Here is a 14598-nt window from a genome sequence, read left to right on the forward strand (position 1 = left end):
GGGCCTCTGGCCAAACAAGACTCCCTTCTTGGGACTCGACCTTGAGTTCCGGGAAGAGCCTGAGCGCTCGAGTCCAGAGTGACGGGCGAGGCCGGCGGCCTGGCCTGGAGGAGGGCCTGTCGCGCAGACCCTGGGTTCCCGAGGCCATGCAGGGCTAACGTTTCCAGCCCGCCAGCAGGCCGCGGGGCTGAGGGGGGAAGGGACTCTGACTTTGGGTGCTGGAGGGACGGGGCCAGGCAGGGTGGGGACGCGCCCAGGCCAGCAGGCCCAGGAGGAGGCCCAGCGCCGGCGTCTCTGTTCCGTGCAGCTCCCCGAGCCCTGCAGGGTCTGTTGCACCTCTTGCACCCTGACGGGTGGCAGCAGGGACTGTGTAGCTGCCCCACGACATGGTTTGAACCAAGTGTAACAACCGATATTTCTGGAAAATCTTTGAAGATGTCAATTAAGTAACCACTTTATGACTAACGACCCCCACAAAATTTCTTAAAAAAAGCAACAAGCAAACCATGTCCATGGGGACTTAAGGGTTTAGACGACACCTTCAGGGCCTCTGGGCGGGCTCCCACCACGACCTGTCGTCACCGTCCCCGTTCCTGCCATCAGGGGCGCTGAGCTCCCACCTGGGAAACACACGCTCCCCGCCACCCGCCCTCACCCCTGCCCTCTCTCCTGCGCTGGCGGCAAGAGGCAGACGGCAGCTCCTCCGGCCACAATAAGCGGGTACGTGGCTTTCCGCGATCAAGGCACACGCTTCTCGCCTGGCAGGCCAGCAGCGCCTCCGCTTTCTCTCTGCCACGCAATCAGCTCTGCCTTCCCAGAGGCCCCGCGCTGACGGGTTCACGAGAACCCACTCGCTCCCTCAGTGCTGCCCTGGATGTCACGCTCCGTGTCCACGCTGGGCGGGGGGGAGGGGAGCCGGCCGTGGCCCCGGTGCCCTGGGGAGCCTCAGGCCGCCGGCCTCTCATCCTCAGTTCTCTCCGTGCACCTGGACGGCAGCCCGGCCGGCGGAGCAGGGCAGACTCAGAGGCCGACGGATGCAAATCGAAAGCCGGGGCTGTCCCGAAGCTGGCAGGTCCCAGGGGTGAAACTAATCTGGAAAGAAGACAGGAGAGTCCAAGAGGCTTCCACGTCCGACACGCCAGGGCAGGGCGCCACGCGCGTGCTCAGGGCCCCACGGTGGCAGCTCCCTCCTGGGAACTGCTGCCTTCTCGAAAAGATCTCCTTTCTCTGCTGGAAGGAGAAGCACGTGCTCATCTGGCCCTGCTGGCACTAAGAAGCCGCCCGCACTCCGTCTTTCATTGCCGTCCACCTGGATCCACTCTGGTTGCAGGTAGTGGGTCTTCGCCCAGCGGGCTGTGCCCCGCACTGCACTGGCAGCCACCCCGTCCCCCCGGAGGACGCCGCAGACCACGGGACTGCCACGCCACCCTTCACGCGGGAAGGATCTGTGATACAACGGGAGCTGAAAGGGCAGGACAGACAGCCATGAACCGTTGTTAATACACACGCACGTGTGCACCTGACCGGGAGGAAACAACCCCGAGTGCCCTGCTTGTGCCACTGTCCACGTCACTCGTTAAATGTAAGACTTGGGATGCCTGGTGGCCCAGTGGTTGAGCATCTGCCTTCAGCTCAGGGTGTGACCCCGGGGGTCCTGGAATCGAGTCCCACGTCGGGCTCCCTGCAGGGAGCCTGCTCCTCCCTCTGCCTGTGTCTCTGCCTCTCTCTGTGTCTCTCATGAATAAATAAATAAAATCTTAAAAAAATAATAAATAAACTAAGACTTCCCTGTAACAAAGTTTTCAGGGCTTTGCTGTGGGGCCCATTGCAAAGGGGCGTGACTTCCCCAATGTTCCAGGCTCCCCTGCGCGAGGCCTTCTGGCCGTGACAGCACCCACTCCAGCACCCGCCCTAGACCAGGCAGGGACTTTGTGCCGGTTCCCTGCCCGAGTGGCATCCATGCCCCCGCCCCGGCGTGCTGCTGCGCCGCCCCTGCCGACCACACGGGAACCCACAGACTGAAGACATCTTCCCCAGAGCTGCTTGCTGCACAGACTGGGACCGTCTCCGAGGAAAAACACCGCCATGGTCTCCAAAATAAAGCACGATCCAAAGTAAAAGACCTCAAAGAGTGGAACGGGCTCTGACGGCAGAGTGACGCTGTGCAGTGGCTCAGCGGTGGAGAAATACCGTGTGCCCCGAAGCCCCAGCGCTGTCCCTGTCTTTCACAGACGTCCTGCGCACGTGTCCAGGAGGACTGTGCAGGGTCCTGGCCCGGAAAGACCAGGAACCCGGGCTGCGAAAGGTGCTGGGGGCAGAGCGACCGCAAGGTCACGCCAGCTCCCTGCAGACCCTCCGTGCCCACGGGCACGTGTCCACCAAGGCCGCACGGTTTTGTGCTTCAGGGTGTGGGAGTGGGAGTGATGCCGGGGACGGGAGAAGGAAGAGTGACTCTGCTCCTTTGTTACACACGTGGTCTCTGTGGCACACGCACCCAGGGTTGCTTCGGGGTCTATCCCGCGGACGCCGTTCCCAACACCTTTTCACGGGCGCATACGCGCTTCATACAGGTGCTGGGATCACAACACACCTGACTTTATAAATGTCCTTTCAACACCTTCGAACATTCCCTCGGCAAAACGACCCGTCTTTGCATGGGTGGGCCCTGGACGCGATACTAGCCAGCGGGGCGCTGGTGGACGACTTCCTCTGGGCACCTGTGTGGTGCCCCGGGCGGCAGAGACAAGTCACGGCTGGAATGAAACAGCCTCACACGCCGACCACGGCGGCCGCGGAAAGCTATTTCTGCATCACGGGAAGCTCGTGTTCCAACACACAACAGAATACTCACGCTTACCTCCTGCCTTGCAGCCGACGGTCGACGCACGCGGGCGCTCGGCTGCCATCACTCGCTATCAAGTTTTAGCGCAGTCAGTATTTTTTCTTAAAAGATACTGGTTGAGGTTAGGGAGCTGCAAGGTGTGATCAGACACAAGCCCCGGTTTTCCCTGTTTTGCAGGCCTCATGTGCTCCAGGAGCCGTGCCTTCAACTAAGACGCCACCCGGCCCTCCTGCCGCTGAAGGCGAGCTAGCAGCCAAGCACCACGAACACGGCAGCGGGCACGCACACACCACGGAAAACCGCGTTTTAGTTTGGGATTATGGTTTTAGTTCTGAGCTTTAAAAAAAAGTAAGTAGAATGAGATTATTTCAAACGGGTTAAGAATACCTTCACCGTGTCCTTTAAAGGGGGGTGAACCGAGAAGTTAGGGCCCCTGCGTTCAAGAGTTCTTGCGGCCCTCACCGGTCACCACTGAGGCGCTACGGGAACACAGCAAACAGAGCCGTGACCACGGGCACTCGCGGCAGGAGTGAGGCACCGCTGACACAGCACGGACCCGTCCCGGGTGCACCCGCGCCCGCGCCCACCTCCCAAGAGCCGGCTGGGCGCGGGGCTCCCTCTGCGGGTGGCAGCTCAGCACCGAGAGGACACGGCCCCGGGCGGCCCAGCCCCACTTAACCTTGGACAGGTGACACCTGCGTACTTTTCATGACACCTGTCGTGTCTCCCACTGAGACAGGCCTTGGAGACACGCATACAAGTGACAGGAAAACACGCAGGGGCCACGTCTGGGCTGTCACGCATCTATAAGAGGCAACGTTTTCAATCAGTCAAAAGAGGAATTGGAGGAGGCCCTAAAACATTGCCTTCCGCCCTCTTTGAGGGCCCGGGCGTCTCTGACAGCCCGAGCAGCGTCCCTGTGCTGCTTCCATTTGTGGGACTCGCACGGGCAAACAGGCTGGTCTGAACAGGGGAACGACCACACGGCAGGGGTACTTGCCGCTGAGCAGAGGCTTGTTGAGGGTGTAGAGGGGGGGCAGGTCTTCGATGTTTGAGATCCGCTGGTACATGGCCCTGGAGAGGTGGTCCCCGTGGTACAGGCTGCCCAGGATGATGCTCGAGAAGTAGATGGGCTCCACGAAGATGCTGAGCAGGGACCCCTGCACGCCCACCACGTTCCACCTGGAGGCAGAGGGAACACGGTCTTGAGTGGAGAGGGCGCGTCCGGGTCAGGCGTGGCACCGACCCAGCGCGACCCACAGCTGCCTGGCACCCGGACGCCCTTTCGTGGGTACAAAGGTCAACAACGAGGAAGACGCACACAGAGGAAAGGCCACTCAACCATCATGCTAGGCCGGGCCGTCCTCCCTCCCCACGTACAACCCTGAGGCTCCGCGCTGAGGCGGTGGGCGAGCCACGTGTCTTGGGAGGAGACTCCAAAGAGAAAGTACATTTTTATCACTTCCAATAAAAATAACCACAAAGGAGACCTTGAAAACCCCAAACTGGTGGCTTCCTGCTGGGGGGGGGGGCGGTTGATCTCAGCCGAGCCTCGGCAGGGAGGGGAGGGTCAGGGCGCTGTGTGGGGCTGACGGCCTGGGCTTGCTGCTCCAGCACCCTCACCCCCTGCCCAGGAGGACGGCTGAGGGGGCCCAAGGGCCTGGGCACCACGATCACGTGCTCCTGGGCCCAGGCCGCTGGACGGAGCAGTCAGAAGGCAAACGGGGCGCGGGGTAGGGGGAGCAGGATTCCAAGAAACGGGAAAGACCCGGCTCCTGCGGACGACAGATGCTCAGCCCCAGGTGGGGCCCCGTCAGGCCCTGGGCTGGGGTGCAGAGCCCTCCCACCTTAGTGATGGGGAGCATGGGCAGCTGAGGACCAAGCACAGCTGATAACCCAGAAACGACCCCCCCAGGGTGGGATGTGGGACATTCTTCAGGAAGTTTCCAACTGTCTTCATGTTAATGCCTCCCGCCAGAGGGAGAAGCAGTCTTTAATGTGACAATGGCAAGGCCTCCCGCATCTAGGTCCTCCTTAGCAGATGACAATCCTTGGAAATCTCCCTTTTGCTCACCTCCCGACTCCCAGGTGTGTAACCAGCCTCCCCTCACAGGCCCCGGGCCGCCGCTCTTCCTGCCCACAGGTCCGTCCCGGGGCTTCCATAAACCCCCCCACTCTGCACCAAAGACGTCCCTGGAATCCTTTCTTGGCCGTCGGCTCCGGGCCTCACCCGTACTCCTAAACTTTGTCATTAGGAACACCCTGGGCTTGGGTTTGGGGGCTGCAGGGTCTGGCCAGGACGTGGAGCTGGGGTCAGAGCCCCTCCGTGGCCCTGTGCTCTGCTCTCACCGCAGGGCCACCAGGTCCACCTTGGCTGCACCTGTGTTTGCACTCTGCGCCCGCGTCCAGCGGCCCCTCGACCCTCGTGGAAGGGGTCGGAGGGCAGTGTCCAGTGGGTCCCCAGGAGGCAGCTGCAGGCCACGGCCCTGCTGACCGCTGATGACCACCGCTCATCGCAGCCTCCCACTCCCATGGGCCATCCCTGGGGGGCGGCTGCAGGCCCCTGGGAAACAGGCTGGGACGCCCCAGGGCGCGAACCCTCCAACACTCCCCTCTCCTCCCTAGAAAACAGGGTCATTGCGAGGGCCCCTCCGGAGGCTGGCCTGACCCCTCCTCCCCCCCATCCCCCTCCCGCTGGGGCCACCAGAGGCAAGGGGGCTTCCCGCCACTCCTCCCAGGCCCCGCAGCCTGGCACCGCACCCCCACCTCTGTGTCTGCAGAAAGTCCCTGGGTGGGGCCGTCCCACCCACGCCCAGGTGCCCTCCTCGCTGCCCCTCTGCATCACCTGAGGTCTATTGGTCATCCCTTGCCCCCACCCACCCACCAGTGTGCAAGCTCCACGAGGGAGGGGCTTCCGTCTGCTTTCCTCACTGATACGTCCCTGCACTTAAACTATACACGGGCCACGTACCGTCAGTAGGTACACACTGAAGGGGTACCACCGGCCCTCCCCCCACCCCCTCTTGCATGCTCCTCCCCCCACCTCCCTATCTCCCCCCCACCTCCCTATCTCCCCTCCCACCCTGCATGCTCCCCCCCAAGAAGGACATTCAAACACAGGTTTTCCTCTCTCACAAGAAAAAGCATGAAATGGCTCAATGCTCAGGAACGCCACAGGGCCCCCCTTCTTATGTAAATTCAAGCCTGTATAGGGCTTTAGACCATCTCTAGGGGAACCCAGCCTCCCAGGGCAAACGTCTGAACAGTGATCTCACAGAACCCCGTGCTGGTGACGCATCATTAACCCTGCACACATGCTTCGTGAAAGACCTCCAGGGGCCCTGACGCTCTGCGGAGGCCCTGGGGGGACGGAGCCGCACGCAGCTCTGCTGCCCGGGCTCAGGGAGGGCTGGGGTGAGGGGGTGCAGCCAGCGTCCCGCAGCCCACGTCCCGAGCAAGCCCCTGCAAAGGCAGCAGAGTGACTCGACGCGAGCCGGGTGTGCACGCTCACCTCCACCTGGTGCCCGGTCCACCCCATGGTCCACCCCACGTGAGGGCGCGGGGTCGGCTGTGGGCGCTGGGTGACACGGGTCAGAACCGCGCAGGTGCCGAGGTGCTCCACCTCTCTCTCCCTCCTCCCAAGCAGCTTCCCTGCGCCCACCCGGGGCCTCCAGGCCCCCCTCCCCCCACCCCTTGCTGCCAGACCCTGTGCACAGGAAGACAGGAGAGCTGAGGGGCCGCGGTCATCAGAACCCAGACCCCGGGCAGCCCAGAGGGGTGCTCAGCGGTTTAGCACCGCCTGCAGCCCAGGGCGTGATCCTGGAGCCCCCGGGACTGAGTCCCCTGTCAGTCGGGCTCCCTGCATGGGGCCTGCTTCTCCCTCTGCCTGTGTCTCTGCCTCTCTCTCTCTCTCTCTCTGTTTCTCTTGAATAAATAAATAAAATCTTTAAAAAAAAAAAAAAGAACCGAGATCCCCGCTCCCGAACAGGGCTCACCATGAGTCCCGTGGCGACACTCTCCTCCCGGCTCCCACCAGACAGACGGACGGCGCCGGGTGACCCTCCTGCCGCGCTGTCCCTCCCTCCCCATGCCCGGCCCACTGTGGCCCTCACCCCTCCGCCTGCCCACGGCCCCGGCCCCGACGCTGTGCTTGGCCGTCCATCTGTCCGACAGAGAAGACAGAGAAGCCTGTAAGGGACACAGGTCAACTGCGCCTCCCAGAGGGGCCGCCGGGTTGTGCTTACGCCCTGGCCCTCGGGGCAGGGACAGGACTGCAGGCAGCCGGCAGCACCCGGGCCACCAAGGCAGTCCTGGATGACCTTTCTAGCCCTCAGGCCCGTGCTGGTGAGACGCTGAGTAACAATCCCCGTCCACGGGTCCCTGAGCTTCTGCAACAGAGGCGACTCGAGGAGGATGGGGGCTGGTCCAGGGACTAGAGGGCTGGACCACTCGGGCCAACCCCCAATCCCACCCCCACTTCGGGGGTGGCCAGAGGGTGCAGGGTGGGTTCATCAGCCGTGACCCAGGGCGACGGCCAGTAACGGAACCCGCACAGGGCCGTGCAGGGGGGCTCGGCAGCTCTCAGGCCAGTGAACACAGCCAGGTGCTGGACGGGGGTGTGCCCAGCCGGCGGGCGGGGGTGCTCCACGGCCCAGGCCCTTCTCCGGGCCCCTCTCCACCTGGCTGTCCCCCGTTCTGTTCTAATAAGCTGGTAAGTGGGTTCTGCGAGCTGTATTAGCAAATTATACCAGAGAGGGCTCCTGGAAACCAGACGTGTAGGCGAGTCAGGCGGAATGTGGGCTCTGGGTGCCTGATTCCGGTGACTGGCGTCTGTGGGGGGGCAGTCCTGTGCGGTGAGCCCTTACCCTGCAGGCTCTGCGAGCTCTGGAGGCACCGCAGAGTCCTGGAGAAGTGTCTGCGGGAGCCCCCTGTCTGGCGGGTGACAGAGGCAGCAGGTGTGGGAGCTGTCCCCACGGCGTCTGCTTTCCCCACGGATGACGGGTACCCAGCGTGCAGGGGCAGGCACAGGTCGTGAGGGTTCCCGTCCCTGAGCTGACTTATGCTCCCGCGTGCGTCCCCATCTCTAGACCCCCAGTCGGCACCTCTGCATCACTGAGCTGCAGGACCCGGCTTTACCAGCTGGGTTCTCACCTCCCAGGATGTGGCTTTTCTTCCCTCTACACCTAAGGGGGTTTCGGTAGATAAGTTTTAAATTTCTAATGTAGTCAAATTTATTTGTATTTTTCTTTCTAATTTGGGCTTTCTATGCCTTGACTGGGGAGCCTGCTTAAGTGGAGGTTGCCAGGACCACTCTTCACATTCGGCTCCTTAATCTACCTGGAACCTGCTTGTGTGTGCTGAGTAACGGGCCTGCGTGCCTCCTTCCAGTGTCCGCCGAGCACAGTGGAGGCTGCAGGGGCAGGCCCCCTCCCTTCCCTCCATCCTGTTTCACAAGGTCACAGGCCAGCCCGCTAGCCCCAGCTTCCTGCGCAGCGAGACGCGGCCCTGGACGGGGCTCTGGATGATGGAACGCAGCTGTCCAATGAGCCCGGGCCCGCAGCCGGCAGTGTGGACGGAAGGCAGCCGGGCTGGCCTCCCTCCCGCTGTGGGAACTCGGACCAGGGGCCGGGGATCTGGTGGGCACTGTGGGCCCTCGAGGACAGGAGACGCCCCCTCGATGCGGCAGGAGGACGGATTCTGGACGACCCACCTGCCGTGGGACCTTTCTGTGCGACAGAAATGAACTTCCATATCGCTTCCATTTCCTCTGACCGTCAGGAACTGCCCGTCACTGCCACTCTTCCATCAGGGCGCAGCCATCGGATTTTCAAGGGCCGTGATAAAATGACATTTGATTAAAACTGCATTTAAAGTCACAGCTTCGTAAGGAACTGACCAAACTGCTCAAAGTGCACAATCGGGCTTGGTGTGTGTATGCGTGTGTTTGTGACGGAGGACGGCTCCTGTCACTTTGCCTCCTGGTCACTGGCCTAGCTGGTCTGGAGATGAGGCTGGTGATGATCCCACAAAATGAGCTGGGGATCTTTCCCTACTTTTCTGATCCCGAAATGGGATGCTTGGCGCTGCAAGCATGCAGAGAGCTGGCACAAGCCATCCAAGGGGCGGGTCCCCTTCTCCACGGCTCCTCGCCTCTCCCCCCCCAACCCCACTTTGATTTTGTTCAGTTTATTTCCTGCCTATTGTGTCATGGCAGGTGGAGTGTTTGTAACACTCCGTGTTCTGTTGAAGCCCTCCGCCGACGCTGAGTCCACATCAGGAATGGACACTTTAACTCCGTGTCACACTGGTGACCACGTCTCCTGCAATCCTGTACATAACTATGCACGGCGTGTGCAGTGTCGGCCGCGTCCCTGACCGTCTCCCGTTCCATCCCCAGTGGGGCTGGCCCGTCCCCCTCCATTCTGTCCCTGTTTCTTCGTGTCAATCTTGCCAGCTCTGCTCACATCACTGTCCTTTCCAAAGAACGAACACGGGGCTTTGTTAGCATTTCCTGTTTTCCTCTGTTGCCTTTATAAATAATTTCTGCTCTTTATTGTTTCCTTCTTTCTATTTATTTGGATTTGTTCTCTTTGTAACTCAGTAGCTGTAGGGGTTTTTTTCTGAATTACTATCATTTTTAAATTTCCACTCTGATTTCCTCTTCTGGGAACATGCACCACATCGTGCATAGTAAGGCACACACGGTGGTGAGAGGTGTTTGAGTAGGCTCCACACCAGCACAGAGTGCAGCACAGAGCCCAGCGCAGGGCTCGAACTCATGACCCTGAGATCAAGACTGAGCTGAGATCAAGAGTCGGACACCTAACGGAGATTGAGCCAACCAGGCGCCCCAAGAGATGACTTCCATGTGTGCCCTGGAGACCATCACCCCCAGAGTCCCCTCAGACCTTATTCTATGCTGGCTGTGCCTCGGGCAGCCACTGACCTGCTTTGTCCCTGGAGGTCAGTATGGTTCTCTAGGATTTATGAAAATGGAACCACCGAGCAAGCACTCCTGTTTGTCTGGTTTCTCCTACTTTGCATAACCCCATGGTGCCCTGGGTATCATTGTTCATTTGTTTTTTCTCCAAGGGGTATCCCACCGGGTGGACACAGCACCAAGCGCATATCCACTTCCCTACAGATGCCGTGTGGGCTGCTTCCACTCTCTGATGATTACAAAGAGAGCTGCTAGGAACACTCGTGTGTGACCCTGGACGCACGCTTCCTTTTCTCTGAGACAAACATCAGGGTGCACAGTAACTGGGATGTGCAGTAGGCACATCTTGAACTTTTTAAGAAACTGCCAAACTCTTCACAAGCAGTTGTCCTTCCGCCTAGGACAAGACCACCAGCCCCTGTATCACTGTCCACACTGCATATGCCCAGCGCTCTGATGTGTGTGCTTTTATACGTCACGTGCGTGTCCCAGTGGACAATTACTGGTGTCGAGCGTCTCATCACACACTTATTTGACATCCTTTTTAATGAAGTGTCCATTCAAATATTCTGCTCATTTTAAAAATTGCTTTTTCTCCCTTGTTGAGTTTTGAGAGTCTAAATTTTTATATTGCAAACAAGCCCTTTATCAGATACCTGATTTGTGAATATTTTCTTCCAGTCACTCACTTTATTTCTCATTCTTTTAATGATGTCTTTAAGAGAGGAAGAATTTTAATCTGATGAAGTTGAGCATTCTGGTGTTATATCTTGGGTGCTACCACAATGGCCAGGATCTTCCCTTGCGTTCTTCTACACATTTCAGTCTATGATCCATTTTGAGTTAATTGTCTATGGTACAAAATAGGAAGTCCGTCTGTTTTTCCATAGAGCCATCCAACTGCTCTAGCACCATTTGTTAAAAAGACTTTTTTCTCCACTGAATTACCATTGTACCTTGGTGTCAAAAGTCAGTGTGACTAACAAGAAACAGGTGGAATTTGACATTGTAAAACATAATACCATTTACAAATTAAATAGGTATAAATCTAACAAAATATGTACTACTAAACTCTGAAAAAATAATCAAAGAACTAAATAAATGGGAGAGATAGCCCATGTTCATGGATAGGAAGACTCACTGCTGTCAGGATGTCGGCTCTTCCCAACTTCATTTACAGATTCAATGAGTCTCAATGAGTCCCAGCAAGGTATTCTGCAGGTACTTGACAAAGGATTCTAAAGTCCATATGGATACAAAAGACCCAGAATAACCAACATATTGGTTCAACATTGAAAGACTGACACCATGTGGCTTCAAGACCTACTATAAAGCTACATCAATTGCAATGCTGTGATTTATAAGAACTATATTTTGGCCTTATATATATTTGGTCTTGATCCATGGTTCTTGGCTCATGGCTCCTAAAAACCCATGGAATCTCCAGAGTGATGAGAGCCTGACAGGTGTCAATGAGGTGACTTCTAGAAAACACCTACGGTTGAAGGCTGGTTTAGAGAGTTGATCTTCCCGTCCCAACCCCCTGATCTCCAGGGAGGGGAGAGGGGCTAGACATTCAGTTAATCACCAATGGCCAATGATTTGGGGCACCTGGCTAGCTCAGCTGATAGAGCATGTGACTCTTGATCTTGGGGTCATAAGTTTGAACTCAATGTTGAGTGTAGAGATTACTTAAATTTTTTTTTAAATTTGTTAAAAATCTCCATTGGCCCATGATTTAATGAATTGTGCCTATGTAATGAAGCTTCCATAAAAACCCCAAAGGACAGGGTTTGAAACTTCTGGGTTGGTGGGCATGTGGATGTGAGGAGAGCTGCACACCTGGAGAGGGCTCAAAGCTCCCTGACCTGCCCTCTGCAGCCCTTCACCTGGCTATTCCTGAATTATATCCTTTTATAATAAGCTGGTGATTTGGTGAGTAAAATGTTTCTCTGAGATCTGTGAGCCACTCTAGCAAATTAATTGAACCCAAGGAGGAGGTCCTTGAGACCTCCAATTTATAGCTGGAAGCACAGGCGAATCGGAGGACACCCAGCTGGTATCGGAGAATTCCTTGTTAGATGTGTGAGGGACCAACCCCTCCCACACCCACATACAATGGAATTGGATTCAAAATCCAAATGGTAATCAAGACAGTGTAGTACTGGCAAAACAACAGACAACTGAATCAAGGCAACAGAACGGAGAGCCAAAAAACAGACCTATGTGGGAATAGTCAACTGATCCTTGATAAAGAAACAAATGCAACACAAGAGAGCAACCAGTCTCTTCAACAAGTGGTGCTGAAGCAACTGCATATCCACGTGCCAAAAAATGAATCTAGACACAGACCTTACACCCTTCACAAATATTAACTCCCAATGGATCACAGACCTAAATGTAGAAGGCAAAACTATAAAACTCCTAGATAATAACACAGGAGAAAATCTACATGGCCCTGGGTTTGGTGACGACTTTTTCCACACAACACCAAAAGCATAATCCATGAAAGAAATCATTGATAGGACGGACTACAGTAAAATTTAAAGAACCACATCCACAGAATCAGAAGACAAGCCACAGACTGGGAGAAAACTTTGCAGAAGACACATCTGAGAAGGACTGTTACCTAAAATATACGAAGAACTCTTAGAACCCAAAAAGCCTAGGTGGCTCAGTGGTTGAGTGTCTGCCTTTGGCTCAGGTTGTGATCCCAGGGTCCCGGGATCGAGTCCCACATTGGGCTCCCCGCAGGGAGCCTGCTTCTCCCTCTGTCTGTGTCTCTGCCTCTCTCTGTGGGTCTCTCATGAATAAATAAATAAAATCTTAAAAGAAAACCCCAAAAGAAAACAAACTACCCTATTAAAAAGTGGGTGAAAGATCTTAACAGACATCTCATCATGTTTTAGCTCTTGTGAATAATGCTGCAGTGACCATGAGTGAACAAGTATCTCTGGAGGCCCTGCTTTCAGTTCTTTGGGGGCAAACACCCAGAAGCGGACTTGCTGGATCACATGGCAATTATATGCTTTTGAGAAGCTGCCATACGGTCTCCACAGTGGCTGCAACATTTACATTCCCGCCAACCACACACAGGGTTGGTTCCAAGGTCTCCATACCCTTGTCAACTCTTGTTATCTTATGTTCTGTTTTGTTGCCAGGAGCCCACCCCGTGGGTGTGAGGGGAAATCTCACTGTGGTTTTGGTCTGTATGTCCCTAGCAATTGGGGATGTGGAGCATCTTCATGTGCTCACTGGCTGTCTGTACATCTTCCTGGAGATGTGTCTACTCAAATCCTTTCCCCAGGACTTGAGACGTTTTGACTCAGGTATTCTGTTGTTGTTTTTAGGAGCTCTCTACATGTAGTTCCATAGTTTCTTACAAAACTGAACATATTCTTACCGCATGACTCAGCAATCATACTTGTTGGTATTTATGCAAGGAAGGTAAAAAACACGGGTGCATACAAAAACCTGCACACAGATGTTTACAGAACTGCCAGCAGGGATCCCTGGGTGGCGCAGCAGTTTAGCGCCTGCCTTTGGCCCAGGGCGCGATCCTGGAGACCCGGGATCGAATCCCACGTCGGGCTCCCGGTGCATGGAGCCTGCTTCTCCCTCTGCCTGTGTCTCTGCCTCTCTCTCTCTCTCTGTGACTATCATAAATAAATAAATAAATAAATAATTTAAAAAAAAAAAAAAAAAAAGAACTGCCAGCAGTGGAAGCACCCACGGTGCTCCTCAGTGGGTGAATGGACAAGGAGACGGCCCATCCAGTCAACAGGAGCGCACCCAGTGCTAAGAGGAAATGAGCCATCCAGCCATGAGAAGACATGGAGGGACCGTGAGGGCACGTGACCCGGTGACAGCAGCCAGGGTGAGGGGGCTGCGCACCATGCAACTCCAACCACACAACTGTCTGGGAAAGGCACAGCTGTGCAGATGGAGCAGGCTCGGGGGTGGCCAGGGGCTGGGGGTGGGGGGTAGGGGCAGGAGGGATGAAAGAGTGGAGCATGTAGGATCTTTTGGGAGTGAAAATACTCTATATGACACTATAATGATGAACACATGTCATGAAATAATCGTCCAAACCTAGACGATGAACAACACCCAGAGTGAACCTTACTGTAAACTATGGTCTTTGGTGACTATGATGCGTCCATATAGGCCCATCAACTGCAACAAATGTGCACTCTGGAGTGGGTGGGGGGGATGTGTAACTGGAGGAGGCTGTGTGTGTGCAAGGATAGAGTATATGGGAAATCTCTGTATATCCCTCTTAATTTCGTTGTGAGCCTAAAACTGCTCTTTAAAAAAAAAAACTTAAAAAAAAATGGTGACTTATATGTCATAAAATATGTTATTTTATTATTTACCATAATAAAAATAATCCACAGTGTTTGTCTATATCAGTAATAATTATCCATAATATATAACAGACAATAAGATAATTCTGATGTAATACAGGAAGTATAAAGTACCAGAAATTAATCCATCAAAAATTGCAAACATCTCTGTGAACTATATAATCTGTACAATTATATCTAACTCTGAGCTCATAGAGATTTGAGAGGCTGGGAACAGACCCATCTTTCAGTATGTAACAGCAATGCCTTCACAGATTACTGTGGAAAATGTCAATTATTTAGTAGGTGGTACCCGGAAAACTGATTCACTATATTAAAACAATAAAGCCAAATTATTACTTATAATACAACTGTACTAAAGGCCTGAATTTGAAAGTAAAATGATAAAGATCTCAGAAAAAAAACATAGGAGAGTATTTTTATGCTCTTAATTTGAGGAGCAATTTCTT

General features: G+C 55.2%; 1 protein-coding gene across 8 annotated transcripts in view; it reads right to left on the reverse strand.

The window, feature by feature from the left end:
- ADARB1 (adenosine deaminase RNA specific B1) overlaps positions 1-14598 on the reverse strand; it is a 137326-nt gene that overhangs the window by 16354 nt on the left and 106374 nt on the right. For all 8 annotated transcript variants that reach the window (XM_072738945.1, XM_072738949.1, XM_072738950.1 and 5 more), the window contains one exon: positions 3843-4024. In XM_072738945.1, coding sequence (XP_072595046.1) covers positions 3843-4024 — 182 coding nt within the window. The remainder of the gene's footprint in view (positions 1-3842; positions 4025-14598) is intronic.

The sequence above is a fragment of the Vulpes vulpes genome, chromosome 15 (genome assembly GCF_048418805.1).
Source record: "Vulpes vulpes isolate BD-2025 chromosome 15, VulVul3, whole genome shotgun sequence".
Taxonomy (NCBI): domain Eukaryota; kingdom Metazoa; phylum Chordata; class Mammalia; order Carnivora; family Canidae; genus Vulpes; species Vulpes vulpes.